At 41.2% G+C, this 16,077-nt stretch overlaps 1 protein-coding gene across 1 annotated transcript in view; it reads right to left on the reverse strand.

Annotated features, from left to right (window-relative positions):
• VWF (von Willebrand factor) overlaps positions 1-16,077 on the reverse strand; it is a 119,440-nt gene that overhangs the window by 19,374 nt on the left and 83,989 nt on the right. Inside the window, exons 34-43 of the mRNA XM_079303773.1 lie at positions 14,871-15,048; positions 11,790-12,010; positions 10,661-10,853; positions 9,714-10,055; positions 6,323-6,528; positions 3,943-4,045; positions 3,775-3,849; positions 3,144-3,248; positions 2,472-2,677; positions 1,060-1,209 (exon numbers count right to left, since the gene is read on the reverse strand). Of these exons, the coding sequence (XP_079159899.1) occupies positions 1,060-1,209; positions 2,472-2,677; positions 3,144-3,248; positions 3,775-3,849; positions 3,943-4,045; positions 6,323-6,528; positions 9,714-10,055; positions 10,661-10,853; positions 11,790-12,010; positions 14,871-15,048 (1,779 nt within the window). The remainder of the gene's footprint in view (positions 1-1,059; positions 1,210-2,471; positions 2,678-3,143; positions 3,249-3,774; positions 3,850-3,942; positions 4,046-6,322; positions 6,529-9,713; positions 10,056-10,660; positions 10,854-11,789; positions 12,011-14,870; positions 15,049-16,077) is intronic.

Raw genomic sequence — 16,077 nt, forward strand, 5'->3', positions numbered from 1 at the left:
AATGAGATTTTATTGGAATAACAAATTATTGATAAATTATTGCTATGAGCTGAAACACAGTCAGATACTTTAGATCTAGTATTTCATAAAAATTGCCATAACAGACACAAGACTTTTCTACACATGGAAACTGAAGGGATTCTCTTGCAACAGGTAAAAACTCCTACTCTGCTCTCATGGTTTTCATTGCATTTGGCATCTTCAGACTTTTTCACCAAACTCTGCAATTGCTTTGTTGTTCTTTTTCCTAATGGATTGGGGGTTTTTGGTTGGTCCTAAAGAATGATGCAATATTTAAGATACACAAGGACCACTGAGTCCAGCTCCTGGCCCTGCACAGGACACCCCAACAATCCCACCCTGTCCCAATACACTTCTTGAGCTCTGTCAGGCTCATTCCTTGAGGACCTGTTCCAGTGCATGACTCTTGAGGAGAAGAACCTTATCCTAATATCTGGTTTAAATCACATTCCTCTACCAACTCTTTGTAGCAATTACCTGTTTATTCCTGTTTGACCATCTAAATCAATACAACAAAGTGGCTCATACTTCCTTTGCAGGCTTCCAAAAGTAAACCACAGGGTTTTATAGGATGTAGCAGATGTCTGAGCACAATAAAGGTCCCAGCATGAGGTGTTATTACTGCCACAATAGGCAGAGCTGAGCAACAGACAGAGCTGAAATGGGAACTTCAGAAAGTGAACTTGAGCTAGAGCAGACATCTGCAATTGAACTTCAGCCATCACGAACACTTATTGTGCAAGTGGTGTAAATGACAGACACTTCAGGATGCAGTTTTTCTTCTATCAAAATGTAAAATAAATTTGTCACTGGCTTTCTTGGCAGCAGGATGCAATCCTGAAACAATAAGCCTAAAATAAAGTCAATAATGCTCAGACTCATGCTCTTAGATTCTGCTCCCAAGATAATCCATTGCTACAATACTTATTTTTCTAATTTTCTCTGGTTACTCTCTAAAACGGAGTGATCTTAAAAGGGATCACTGCAGGTCCCCAGCAGGGCTCTGCTGGTTATTGCACTGGCTTAGGTGCTACTCACCCGAGAGCAGAACGTGTCACATTCTTTGTCACGACACTCCATCATCTGCAGTCCTGTAACATCATCCCTCACACCAGTGCAAGAGCATTCCCTGCATCCATCTTCCCAGGTTGTCCCAACAGGATAAACTATGTTGTTGTGCACACATACCTATTAAATACAATAATTAATACATAAAAGAGCACCCTACTGCTGTCAGGGCACACAGCTGGTTCCAAAAGGCCGCACTTTAAGGTGTGAAACCAACCATAAATTCTGTGGAATATTTTGAATCCCTTAGCAATGCTACAGGATCTTAAAATTGTGGCCAGTCTGTTGAGGAAAGGACAAATAAGTACAAAGCTACTGTTTTATACAAAATAAATTGGAGAGTTTTAGTTGCAGTTGGCAGAGTTGCCCAGGGTCTCAGTTTCCCTGTAAGCATAATGTGAAATATTTCAGGATAATGAACAGTAAGTCCTCAAGAAGGAGCCTTGAAGACAAAACTGCTTCCAGCTAAACCATCTAATCTGAAGAGATCCCACTTAATGCTAAAAGCTTTCATCTTCTGGAATCCTCAGGCCACCACAGCTACCCCTAAAAAGCAGAGCCAACCCTTATATTGGACTTTCTATTAGTAAATTTTACAACTTGGTATTAAAGAGAGAACAACATTTATTTTTATAGCTAGAGCAAGTCCCCGAGGCATTAAATGAATTATGCAAGATCATGAACTACTTAGAAATGGACAATAAAAGGTAGATGTACTGAGCTGCAAGACAATGTAACCCTATGTTCAGGTTTAATGAAAAAGTTACATTGCCCTGCAACCTCTCCTCTAAGCAACTTTATCTTATAGGTTAGCATAACATAACATAATAAAAGGTTGGCAAAATAAGAAAAATATAGTCTAGTGAAGCTTTAGCAGAGTCAAAATTTGGCAAAAACTTAAAAGTGGCAATATAGTTCTTAAAAGACACACCACCTTCTCAGGCAGAGACAAATGTAATCAATGAGCATAAGGAATTTTAGGTCTAAGGCGTACCATATATGCAAATAAATTTAGTATGAGATTGGAAGAATATATAGCAATGGTAGTGGTCCCAAAGTATGCATATCTGTTAGACGAAAACAAAAATCACCTCTGAAGTTCCTGCTGTTTGAGTGGCCTTTAAGTTTCAAATATTTTTTTTAATATTACCTCAAAGTTACACAAAATGGACTGCTTGTGTCAAAATAAATTACTGTAATAAAAGAAGCAACAGAATGAAGTAATAGTGTGTTTCTTTCAAGCATCTGTAAATTAAAAATGCCCTGGCATCCCTTTCCAGCAGTCTCATTGGGGGTTTATTCATATCCAGCTGGCTGCCTGCTCCCCCTCCCATGTGGAAAAGACACTGTCATCCATGGAAAAGACATTTCACTTCCCTTACCCGGTCTGGAATGCAGGTGGTGGATACACAGCCACAGTCATTGGTGAGGGACTGGGAGAGATAGCCCAGAGGGCAGCTCACTGTGGAGTTCCTACAGCTGCAGGTGCACTCATATTTATCACAGCACTCGGTCTTGACAGCGGTCAGCGTCCGGTGCGACGGGCAGGAGAGTCTTGAGATGGAGCTGCACATTTCCCTGTTGCAGGCTGGCAGGAAAAGGTGAGCACCATGTTAAGTTCATGGATTTTCAGAGCACTGCCAGCCAACAGGACAGTTCTCTGGCAGCAAGGCATTAATCACCACCTTAAAGTGTTATAAATCTGCTTAAAGCCTGAGTAATGCAGATATAAAAGGCTCTGGTTCAGGAACTCAGAAAAGCTGCTGCCCTGCCAAAAAAAATTCTTGTCTCATACACAAACAAAAAGATTTATAAAATAAGCATCAAGGTCAGAGAACACATGTCCAGAAGTAAAGTGTTTCTCTTGTCCTTAATTTGAAAGTGTACTCAAAGTGCCAACAATACACTTCTGCCAAGTCTGGGAAACCATTACATGTCTGCTGGCACCAAAATTGAACCTTTCAGAGGGGGAAAAATAATGCCTAAAGGAAGTTGTCAGTGTTGCTCAAAGGCAGTGTTCCAGTGTCACTCCCTGCTAGGAAAAATGATCTTACCACATGTGTAATTTGGTCTGCATTCTCCAGGGTTGGTCAGGGCAAGCTGCAGGCCAAACTCACAGACAGGGGCAGGAGGCAAATCACAGGAAACCAGGTCACACACTAAGAGCAGAAATTCAAAGAGTGCTTAAAACCACGCCTACTTAGTCCTCAAGAAAAGACACACACACACATGCACATCCCCATTAAACTCACACTCAATTGCTGTCTTAAAATATGAAGTACATTAGAGTTCAACAGGTCAGAGTTTGTTTTCAAAATAGCTTAGAGAAGAGTTCAAGCTCGGGTTATGGGGATTAAGGTTCTAATGTTAAATTTAATGGGCAAATATAGATGATGCAAAAATAAACGCTTGAGAAAAAAACCATTCTAATGTCCTTTACACAAAAACAAATTGCTCCATTCCTTTCTCATCTGCTACAGAAAGAGGGATGAAGTTGGAAGTGATTGGAGGCTCATATCCTTAGGAGATGTTTGGTTTTCCACATGGATGATTGTACAATCATTCAGTGGTATCAAAAATGCAACACTGAATTAATTTTTTTTTTTTTTTTAAGGGATTGTATATCTTAGAAATACCTGGTAAAAGCACAGACCAAGAAGATTCCAAGAGTTTACAAGAACCTACCACATTCATACTCAGGGCAGCACTGGCCAGGGCCCCTGCGCAGGTGAGCGACTTCACATGGACCACACTGGACAGCTGGAGAAAACATCCATAAAACAAGGTTGGGTAAGAACTAGGAAGCCAGGAACCAAAACATCAGGTCAAGTCCAATCACATGAATGAATTTACGTTTGACAGTTGAGCAGGGTCGGACCGTGCAGTTTATCTTCTTGTTATCGAGGCACGTGCAGATCTTGCAGGGCTCATTCTCAGGAATCCATGTTTCCAAGTGCTGGAAAAAAATCCCAACAGAGTGTTAGATAGAAATCCCATGCTCTGGTCACTGGTATGAGGGGATGGGAGTGAGTGAGGGGAGTAACATTAAGCTGGAAAATCAGATTTATGAAGATTTATCCATGAAGGGTTGGTTGTTCTGATAACAGCAAAAAACCAAGGAGACAATTCTGCAATGATTGTAGTGTGCCAATTTAGGAAAAGATGTGAAGAATGTGTGGATGGGATGAGGAATTACCATTAAGCACCAAAAATGCTCAGATATAAATGCAGTTGCAGGCTATTGTGAGTAGCAGTGGACTGGTGCAACTACATTCCATGATTGCATGTTCAGTGGTAATAAGGGAAACAGCATTATTTTGGGAAATACAGAGAAGTGTCTGCTTTCCCTAATTAATAAGTCTTCAATACAGAGAAACAAATAGTGCATATTTTTATATCAAGACTATATGGAGTGTCATCACTTGATTTTCCAGTGGACTGAAGACTGGAGAAGCACTATATCACCTCTAAAACTGAAATCATCACTGTGGTGACTACCTGGGAGTCATGAGCGCATTCAGAAACCACCAGTAAAGAGGGTAAGTTTTTCAATCACTGCTCCTTCCCATGAGAGCAGAAATCATTGATATTAAAGCTGTAGTTACCCACACAAGCAATGCACATTTAACACCCATGTGAATAGGAAGGTAAGAGTGGAAGGATGCATTATCAGACATTTTAATTTGCACAACCAATCCAGGTTCTGGGTGAGAACATGAAGAACAGGTCAGGATGCCACAAAAAAAATGCTGTTATCTGGAAAACTCTGGCACATAGTTTAAAACTAACTGTGTTGAGACCTTTAGAGATGGGAAGACAAAAAAAAAGGAGAAATCTAAACATATTGCACCTATACTGAGAGACAGTTACATGCTTTAAGCCACTGTGTGTGAGTGTCAGGACTAAAATCCCATAAGCCAAACACAGTCTAAAGCAGAAAAGAACAGAAGAATGAACACTAGAAGAGAAGAAGGAGATTAAGGAAATCCTGACCAAAGTGCCTGTTGTATTCCTCACAAAGCTAAGCCTGCAATGATAAAGAGGCAAAATGGCTTCATGAGCTGATCCTCCCCAGTCCTCCACCTCCCCAAAAATATCATTAAAGATCTAAAGCCCATAAAACACTGCAATTAAAATCTCTTCTTCTTCAAATTCTATAATAAAAATGTGGCTTCAAGAGGACTGGCTGATCTTTGAGTGCAAACTTTAAGAGGTGAGTAGGTGGGGGTGAGGAAGAACCACCTCTGTTACTTGGAACAAGGGATACAGGGAAGAGTTTGAGACAGGGGACACACCCACTGTGTGATGCTGGAATCAACAGTGTCACCGCAGTCTGGTATCCAGCATCCACAGCTTTTCCCAACCCCATGCTGCCACAGAAAGGGCTGCCTTAACTAAGCAAAGTGGATTTTCTGTAAAACCAAAATTAGGAATTTCATCAAAGGAATAATTCTCAAAAAATAAAAAAAAATAGATGATAGATATCACTTGACATAAGGTTGACTCGGTCTCACCACTTCCCACCAATCACTGGAAATATTTAATACATGAATTGGAAAAGACCCAAAAAGGATCACTGGGTCCAGCTCCTGGCCCTGCACACACACCCCAACAATCCCACCCTGTGCATCCCTGAGAGCATTCCCCAAACTCTCCTGGAGCTCTGGCAGCCTTGGGGCTGTGACCATTCCCTGGGGAGCCTGTTCAGTGCCCGACACCCTCTGGGGGAAGAACCTTTCCCTGATATCCAGCCTGACCCTCCCCTGACCCAGCTCCACCCTTCCCTGGGTCCTGTCCCTGGTCACAGGGAGAAGAGTTTGATGCCTGTCTCTCCACTGCTTCTCATGAGGATTTCAGTGAGCTCTGCAAAGACAATCCAATATTTGTTAAGTGAAGGATTCAGATTTATGATTAAATTGTCATTACTCGTAAAAGTCTGCTGAATGGAGATGTTTATCTTGGTAAATATTCACTTATGCCATTACTCTTCCTCTCTTCCCTCTAGATCTCCCCTCCACATGGAATTGTCATGCCTTGCCAGGTCTGTACCGTCCCAGCTGTGATCTTTATATCCAGTCCCAGCCAATTTCACACTAGGGGAGCTAAATGGGGCTGACTGCCAGCAGATTAGGAGGAACTGAGCTAGAAAATAAACTATCCAAAGGGAAAACAGATTTGCTTTCAAAGGTGTGAACTCCAACCACAGCCAGAGGTTGCTGTGCATGTAGTTTACCTGATGGTGTGTGCCATCCTCACTGACACACTGAGTGCAGACTTCTTCACTAACACAGGTGTCACCAAAAACCACCTTTCCCTCTGGGCAGAAGCAGCCTTCCGTGGGATAATCCTTGCAGATGCTGATTTTGGTATTATTCTCACAGCTCTTCACACAGGCTGTGTGGCAGTGGTCGTATGTCAGATGTGGGGCACATTTCATTGCTGAGCAAGACAGAGAAGAAAACACCAACGTTGTCAAAAGAGATCTAAGGAAATGCTGATCAATCTTTCCACTCAAGCTTTCTTTAGAAATATTTCAATTTTAGAAAGCCATCACCCAGTGAATGGATCTGGTCCCTTGCAGCACAAATCAGCAAACCACATTTTTAGGTCACGTCAATCAGCAGCAACAACTCACCCCAAAAATGATACAATAGTTTAGATGAGTGTTCACTTGTCAAATTTTGTTTCCAACACTGGGCCACAGACATAAGAATTTATAACCTTATGTGTATGGTTAAAAGGCATCCAGAACAGACTAAAGTATTGAAGAAAGATTAATTTTTTTTTTTCCACTTGATAGGCTGCAGTACTCCCATAGAACTAAAGAAATCTAACAGAACATTTGGTACTTCAAAACTGATCCAGTTGGATTTCTGCATCTTTTTAACTGAATTGCCTTATTAACATAATTAATTGAATCAAGGAAAGTTGCATAGCCCTGCAAGGCAACAGAAAATCTTTACCGATATGTTCACAAACCTGAGGATATTGTCTCTAAAGGCAAAGACAAAATTAGGGCTTCAGCTATTAAAAAACTTTTGGACATAGCTTCCATACTTTGTATTCCCTTAAGTCTATTTTCTCTACAGCTTCAATAAAAAAAAAGTGTCTCTTATTTCCCAGTCTGTGACTGCTGTGAGATTAATAAAACTTTCTTTCAATCCCCTGACAAAAAACATTGAAAGAAAACCAGAGCTCCCAAACAAACAAGAAAACATTCATCAGCTCAATTGTCTACAAACACTCTTCTAGCAGCCAATGGAGACAGAAAAGAAAGTCTTTAACATTAACCCGTTCAATGTTAAAGCAAATTATTACATATAATCATAAAATGGCTTGGTCTGGAAAGGAACTAAAGACCATCTTGTTCAAGCCCCCTGCCATGGGTAGGGACACCTTCCACTATCCCAGCTTGCTCAGAGCCCCATCCAGCCTGGCCTGGAACACTTCAGGGATGGGGCAGCCACAGCTGCTCTGGGAAACCTGTGCCAGGGCCTCATCACCCTCACAGGGAACAATTCCTTCCCAATATCCAATCTAACCCTGCTCTCTGTCAGTGTGAAGCCATTCCCCTTGTCCTGTCACTCCAGGCCCTTGTCAAGTGTCTCTCTCCATCTTTCTTGTGGCTCCCTTCAGGAACTTCAAGGCCACAGTGAGGTCACCCTGAAACCTTCCCTTTCACAGGCTGAATATATCTGAATTACAGAGAGTCTATTCACCCACCCAGGAAGAACAATCAGGAAGGATTTGTAGTCCTTGGAATGTCCCAATATGGCATGACAAGACCTCAAGTAAATTCTTCAAGAATGACAGGAATTCAGTGCACTGGGAGAAGGGAAGCAAGGTAATCCAGAACTGTGCTACTGGTGTTAAACATAGAGTGGTAGAGTGATTATTAAGCTGTAGTGTAGTGCTGCAGTGATTAATGCAACTTGGGTAAATCAAATGTTGACAATTTAAATTTTTGGCAGTTGTACACAGGCATTTGCCGAAAGAAGGATGATGATGTTATTGTTAGGACACTTAAGACTTTTATGCAATTAGTGTTAAAATGAGCAGTTCTTTGTCCATCCTTGTACAGGCTAGTAATCATACAAGAATTTGAAAACTGCACCAAGTTATTAAGGTAATCTCTGACATCCAGCTTTGGACATTATAATTTGCAAAGTCTGGCTGAGGCACTGAATTTGGAAAATGGCTGGCAATGTTCTCTCTCTGTTTTCTAGAACTATGCTCCAACCAGACTGTGTTCAATAACCTATGATCCTGGAAAGATATTTCAAGCATTAACTGGAGGCTCATGCCAAACTCACACTGACATTCTTGAATTCCTATCCCATCATTCCTTCAGTCTGGGTTTAAAACATGAAAAAAACCATTTGTTTTACATTTTTTTGTTGTTGTTGTTTTTGTATCATGCCTTCAGAATGCTGGCTCTCCAGTTCTGAAATTATTCACAGAAAAAAAGCAAAGCAACAAAAAACAACTCAACTAGAGAGACAGGAGGTGAAAAAAACAACTGGGACACCAAGGCACTCTTTGAGGAAGTAGCTAGGAAAGAAAATGTCTACAGATCCACATCTAAGGCACTTGACTAATACAGACATGCTGAGGGACTACCTGAATGTCTGCAACCATCACTGCAGAAAGGCTAACTAGAGAAACTGGAGAATAAGCCACCTCAAAAGTTATTTGTACTTTATTATACCTCACATTTTTGGCAGATCTTGAGGTATATCTCCTAACAGAGCTTTCAGGAGAAAAAGGGACAAAAAAGAAGGAGAAAAAATAAAACAGGAAGAGAAAGAAGTATTTGTCTGTAAGAATTTAGGAGAGAAGGTATACAAAGCAACAGATGCCTGGGTTTGGCTCTAGCATGGGAGTATGCTTGCCTTGGTTGGGTTCTGGTAATGTGCAATACTCACACTCTGCTACATTGCTTTCCCACAGCACAAACTTTTAACCTCCAAAACACAAAAACCCAGGCAGAAGGAGAACCAGATTTGCAAAGACAATTACAGCTCATTCAGTCAGCCTAGCTGGCATGTCCTGGCAAGAAACAACACCAGAGAGAGGCCTTTTCCCCATTTTTCCCTGTAGCAGAAACTTAAAATCACATTTGCCCTGCCACCACATTCTCAAAAGTTTTGGTTTTGATGGAAACAGGAGGAATTTGTGAAACTGTTACAAAGAAAAGTCTTATTTTGTGCCAGGTATGACAGTGACAGGCTGGGAAGCAGTTCCACTGTTCCAAGGTAGGAGTTTCTCTGTCCACCTCAGAAAGTCTGTATCAAAGGAATGATATCTGCTGCCAAAAGGCTCTCAGCCCAAACCTGGTGCCTCAAAGCTTCAGTGGCTGCAGAGCCAGGAAGTGTCAACATAGCTGTGGGCATTTGTTCATAGTACCTTTATTCCCCTCTAGCCTGGAATTTCAACAGTTAGCAGTTTACCAAGAAACACTTCTTTCAATAACATCCAGCTTAGCGGGTGACCAACCAGTTATGAGATCTGCAATACCACTTGTACAATACACCTGACCTGAAACATTCAAATAAATTAACATCACAGGGACGAGATGTCCCAAAGCAGTGCGATTCCAGCTCTAGCACAGAGTGAACCCTTACGGCAAAGCTCGGGCGCTCTCCAGTCCACGCAGACGCCGTACTCCCTGCAGATGTGGGCATAGGACGTGATCATCTCGCAGGCCTCCTCCTCCAGGCAGCTGCTCTCCATGCAGGCCTCGTAGAAGATGCTGGGGGCGATGATGCTGTGGCACTGCTGGAAGCTTGCCGACAGCAGCAGGTGGCAGTGACCGGGCGCACGCTCGGAGCAGCGCTCCTCCCTGCGGCTCTCGCAGGCCCGGCCTGGCTCCAGCGCGCTCCAGTCCTGGATGAATGCGCTGCTGTCAGCACTGACTGAGCCATTGCGCAGTGTCAAGTCGTTGGCATGGTTCTGGTCACACAGCCCTGGGGGAGGAAAGGGACAAGAACAATCTCTGAATCATCGGCACTAAAATAAACCTAGGGAAATAAAAAAACAGGGATGGGATGGATGACACCGATCGAGTAGCTCCAGGAATTCATTATATTCCTTATAGCTGCTGTCAATAAATTCCCTGGGTCTTGTTTCTCCTTCCCTTGCTAAAGAAGGTACAGGTTATGCCACAGAGTTGCAATCTCTGTATAGGTTACATCACTGAGGATGTGTAGAATTAACTCACTCAAGTAGCAGATTCCCCCTCAAATTTTTCACCTTCATTGACCATACTTCTCACAGGAGTGAATTTGTAAGAATCTAAAATTAAACCCTCATCAAAAATCCACAAATCTCCTTGAAAAGATAACTTGAAGCAAGAAAAAGCATAAAGCTGTCTCTGCTTCTCTTTCAAAAGAATTACTGGGCATCAGTGAGTTGTTACATTGGGGATGAGAGTAGAAAAACTTACACAGATTTCCAATATTCCCCCAAAAGTATGGGACCAGTTCACCCAGAGAGTTTACAATAGCAATAAAATAAATAGAAGTTCAAGCCCAAGTAGGAAGCTGTTAAAAGTACTAACTTTCAAACTTACCACAAAGCCCTTTTGTTCCTGAAGAAAAGCTCTTTGAATTAAGTCTCAGAATAAATTCATTGTTTCTTGGAGTAAATGTGAGATTATGTCCAAGAAGAGAGAACTTGATTTCATGCATTATTTCTCCATAGGCAGTGATTTCAAACAAGTTGCTGGAATAGGGGATAAGAACCCTTTCACCATTAACAGTCACCTGTTTAAGAAAAAAAGGTGAAATCATCACATCAGTTCTAGCAACCAGTTCCAAATCAACCCAATTTCAGAGTCAAAATTGTCATTTTGACTTGACAAATACCTGAAGATCCAACTGAACATAAGAAACAATTTTGCCAGCTGAAGGTTTCTATTGAGTCTAAAAACATACAGGCGTACTTGACCTTTATCCTGTGAATTGCATGAAAAACTCTTCCAACATTTTCTTATATAAGTGCCCTCTTTGAGCAACACATGTTTACAGACAAACAACCTCATGCTGTGAGGTGATGCCTCAGTGGAAGTCAAGGCTGTCCAGCACCATGCAGAACTTGGTGTAGGTGTTTTGGTCCACTCTATTTTGCTACAAGAGCAAGAAGAGATCATTTTAGCAAGTTGGCCAACTCCTGTATGTCTGAGCAGCCAGAGACTGAAAAATGAGTTGAGTTTGAATATTCTTTGCCTATAAAAAAGATTTATTATATACTAAGCTGCTCTTTCTTCTAATGCTGAGGTCCAGCTGCACACAAGGTGAGAAGCAACTCCCTAAACCTTCAGCTGGCCAGACAGGTACAGCTCTTTGAGGAACAGAGTGCTCTTCCATGCACCAAAGAACATGAAGGACCTCTACCAAAAGGGAGGAATCAGAGCGCAGTGTGCCCTGTCTGTAATCCTGCCTTTCTGGCAGAATTGCCAGAGACACACAGCCAAATCTCACGTTCTTGACATTGGCACACCAGCACAGCAGGAAGAACAACATAAGAAACAAGCCTGGCTTATTATGTGAACACCGATTGTATCATGAAACGGAGATGTTAAAAATAGGATGAAACTGGATCAAGGGAAGATATCCCCCCCCCCCCCCCCCCATCCCCCATAACCTAAGCTCTGCAGCAGGAGCAGACAATGCACAGATGAATTCATGGAGTTTGCTCACTGCCATGTCTCTGAAGAGCTGCACTGCCACACCACGATGCTTCACTTCAATGGAGTCCATGCAGTTCATCCTGGGTGCTGCTCTGCAGGGCCCTTCATGGAGCAGGACTTCAACATTGTGCTGCAAGTCTTCAAATAAGGTGTAGGAGCAGTTGCCAGTCAGCTTAAAATTCAGCCCATCAAAAGTGACAATATGTTGAGATGAACTTCCTATACAGACACCTGAAAATAAGCAACAACAACAAAAAATGTGGGCATTTTTTTTTTAATTTTGCTGTGTCTTTACAACTTTTGTGGCCTTGGGGAACCAACTAATTGGCAAAGACAGGAAGGTAATGAATTGTAAATGCTGCAGCAAACATTGACAAGAAACTTTGGTAAATACTTCATCACATGTGGAGGTGTTTTTTTGTCTGGGAACAATAAGTATTATAAAAAGATTTGGATAAGCCTGTAGAAAATTCCTTTGTCTAAAACTTTTTCAATATGATTTAGTAATAGATTTTACATAAAAATGAAAGAGGGAAAATCCCTTCCCTGTTTATAGAAGGATTGGAATACACTGTTCAACCTTTTTATTGCATTCTACTCTGTACAGTGTTACATTTGATTCCAAATAACAATTTCACCCATATCAGACACGTCACAAGTTGATACCCAGGAATTTTGTTTTTCAGACAGAAAACAGGAAAACTGCAGAGAAATAATATGCATAGGATAAACCAGTAGCCAGCTGACAACCTGTTTGTTGGGCTATAAACACTTCCTCATCTTCAAAAACTGGAAAACAAGGAAGATTATAATCCCAGAAGAACCAAAACAAAACCTGAGGCTTCTAGCTCATATACTTTCAAATTTCTTGCTTAAAGGGTAATAAGGACAATAAAATCAATGCCAGCAAAACATGTAAGGAGGAAGATTGCCATTGCTAATAATTCAGTACTTTGCTTTCAGCTGAGAATAATCTTTTTCCTATTCAATGATCTTCAAATTTGATTTCCCAGGAAAAACAGCATCCAGAGGGAGGGAGGGAGGGATCCCTATGGAGCACTGGAGCATCTTCAGATATTTTACTGTAAGTGTTTATAAAGTTCATATATAAATAACAATTAAATGAGTTAGCAATAAATCCACGTTTCTCAATCTTTACTTTTATTCATGGACATTTAAAAAAACAATAAGGATAATGGGAATCCTTTTAAATTTCTCATAGGTTTCTGTAGCACAAAATGCACTAATGTGATCCATTTCAAAGTAGTCCAAGAGCACACAACAGCCATGAATCACATTGCAAATCATGTTGCTATAAAATCTGTAACTAGTTCAGCAAACAAGCACCTTTGCACGGTAACTCCTGAATCAACCTCTGAACTCAGATGACCTAAGAACACTTTTTCAAGGACTTCTTTGCAGAAGCATTTGTCACATCACCCACACTGTCAATCCATGGCTGGAAATTATGTTTTCGTTCTCTAAATGAGTAAATCATGAGTCAATTTAGCAGCATTTTCACGGGTGGCCCAACCTTCCATAACAACAGAGATGCTGCCTCACACTGAACTCCTACTCAGCACCTCCTCTGTTATGCCCATCTCTGCTTTTCTGATTGCTGTGAATTTTGTTTAACACAGCATCAGAATCAATCTTTCTGGCTGCTACAGATGTTGCTTTAGTTGGCACAGAACTGCCATGGTTGCACTGAGCAGTCATTAAAAGAGGACTTGAACCATGGGGTGTTTTAATCAGCTGGGGGAGGTTGGGGATTTTTTGTTCCCTCTCCTGTAATATTAAAACTTTCTACTTTTCCTTCACAAGTTGTACAGCATTAAGAAAAAAAATAATTGGGCTATCATGGCTCATTAAATTCATAAAGAGATAAACAGCTCTCAGCTCATCTTAACTCAAGTGAACTTTCAGGGGCTTTTCATGATAATCAGCTAATGGTATGAAAGGTTCTTTTAATTTCATCCTTTCAGAAGGTTTTTCATGAAGGTATGTCTTGCATTCCAGAAGTAATGGTCTCATGTTGCTATCTATGTGTTTAGGATCAAGAAATTTAATCAAGATGCATTTCCTATGGGTAGGCATCACTAAGACTATCTTTTAAACATTATAAAATACTTACGACTACCCATCTAAAATATTTCTACTTTTTCAAAATGTATGTGGCAAACCAGAAATGTTAGATTTGAATTGTTTAGGTCATTGAATACACTTTTAGGAAATGCTAAAACTTGGGGTATAAAGAATTTTGTATGTCTAGGAATTCAGGGATCAAAATCCAAGTAAGAGCTTTGGTATCTCAAGCAGTGGCTGGAAGAAATTGTACTTAAATCAACTAGCTTAGCAGACAACATGTAAAATTGAGGTTAGGTGTTGTGAAGAAGCGTTGTGTGTGTATATATACAGGGTTCTGATCAACTTTTAAGAAGTAATTTATGAATTTAGATTTAAACCCACTTATGTTTTACTAAATGCATCACCAGCCTCAGGGCTGCAACCCTCTAACCCTGTAAATGTGAGTGGATGCACTTAATTCCTGTTCCAGTCACCCCAGCCCAGGCACCAATCACACAGTGCTCAACGTTTCTGCTCAGACACTCCAAATGAGGTTATCTGGAGGCAGGGAGAATTTCTTGTTGATGTTTTTGTACTACACCTGCCTGATTGAGGGCAGAACAAATCCTCAAGCCTCAAGATGGACCAAGAATTCATTGCTTACTTACAGCTTGTTGAAATAAATTCCTGGTTGCTCCCATTCTATCCATGCTATCCAGTTCACACAGCTTTGAAAATTGAGTGTGAGATTCCCTGATAAAACACTGTCACTTTACTAATACAAAAAATAATCCCAGTGTGGCCCTGAACTTGGCAAGTAGCATCAGGCCTTCCAGCATCAGTGAGGCTCTCACAAGCCTAATTATTTGTTTAAATCACTGTACAACAATTAAACAGCAATTCCTCCCACCCTGGTCACCTTTGAAGTGTTCAGTGGCTGAGAAACTCCACTCAGCATGACATTTGTGATCACACATTTTAGGTTTGGGAAGGGAGAAGCACACATGAAAAGACAGATACTCACATGGGCACATCCATCGGCAGCCGCAGGTTTCCTCCACCTTAACAGCAGGAAGGTTGCTGTGACACACAGGCTTTGGCATCCTCTCACAGTTGATGTGGTGACTCTCCAGAACTGTGTAACCTCCTGGGAAGCAGGTTACAGTGTGGCATTGGTCTGGCAATATCCATTTATCACCAGGCTAGGGAGGGGAACGCAGATATGCAACAATTGAAACCAAAAATGCAAAGTTTGGCTGGCCTCACACAGCTACAGCCAGAAGGTGAAGTGACCCTGACAGCAGTGCTAATTACATTACCCTTGGAAAAATAAATAATGGAATGCACTGTATTAAGGATTTCATGAGGATGAGAAAGTTTAAATTAGAAACACAAAAAGGCAGGCTGAAATTCCAAGCTAAACATAACAGTCTACAATAGGAGATATTTTGTTCCAACCACCTATAGTTAGAGCTTAGCCATCCTACAGCATGCACTGAGAGCAGAGTCAACAAAGAATTGCCCTCAGCTTTATTTTAAATTTCAAATCCTTTAGTTTTCATTAGCCACAGATGGTCAGAGCACAGCAGGAATTATTATTTGTTCCAAAGTAGGAAAGCATGGCATATCGTATTTTATCAACAACTCCAAAACTTTTAAACAGCTCCTTTCTTCCCAAAGGGAAATGGTTGCTTTACCAGATCAGTGTTATTAGCTGCACATAGTGGATTTCTAGAGCTAAAGAATTAAATGTCAAATATATTCCTGTTTTCTAAAGGACAGTCTGAATTTTAAGGCACCAAGATTATGTACATAATAAATGACAGAGAAATAGATGTGGAGTGTCTCAAGATTGCTATCTGCAGAAAGCTAGGCTCTCTGGCCCCAATCCTGCAGACCTCCAAAGTCCATGAATAGGCTGGATGAGTTTTAAAACAGTGTTCATCCCTGAGGTGTCCATTCCCAGAAATATCCCCAAATGTGGGAAATAGCACTTCCAGAGCTCTCTCTGCAAAGATGGGTCCAGAAACACCAGTACAAGTGAAACAGTGCTTCTGTGAGCTGGGTAACATTCCTTGGAGTTCATAAGCAGAAATGTGGGGAAGAAAAGAGAATTGCTACTGGGCATGGCCATCTCCCATCCTGCCCTTCACAGCTTCACCATCATTCCCATAGAAGAGAAGAAAAAAGAGACAAAATACACCTAGGTAGCAACAAAATTCACGTGTTAT

This window comes from Erithacus rubecula, assembly GCF_903797595.1.
Source record: "Erithacus rubecula genome assembly, chromosome: 4".
Lineage (NCBI taxonomy): Eukaryota > Metazoa > Chordata > Aves > Passeriformes > Muscicapidae > Erithacus > Erithacus rubecula.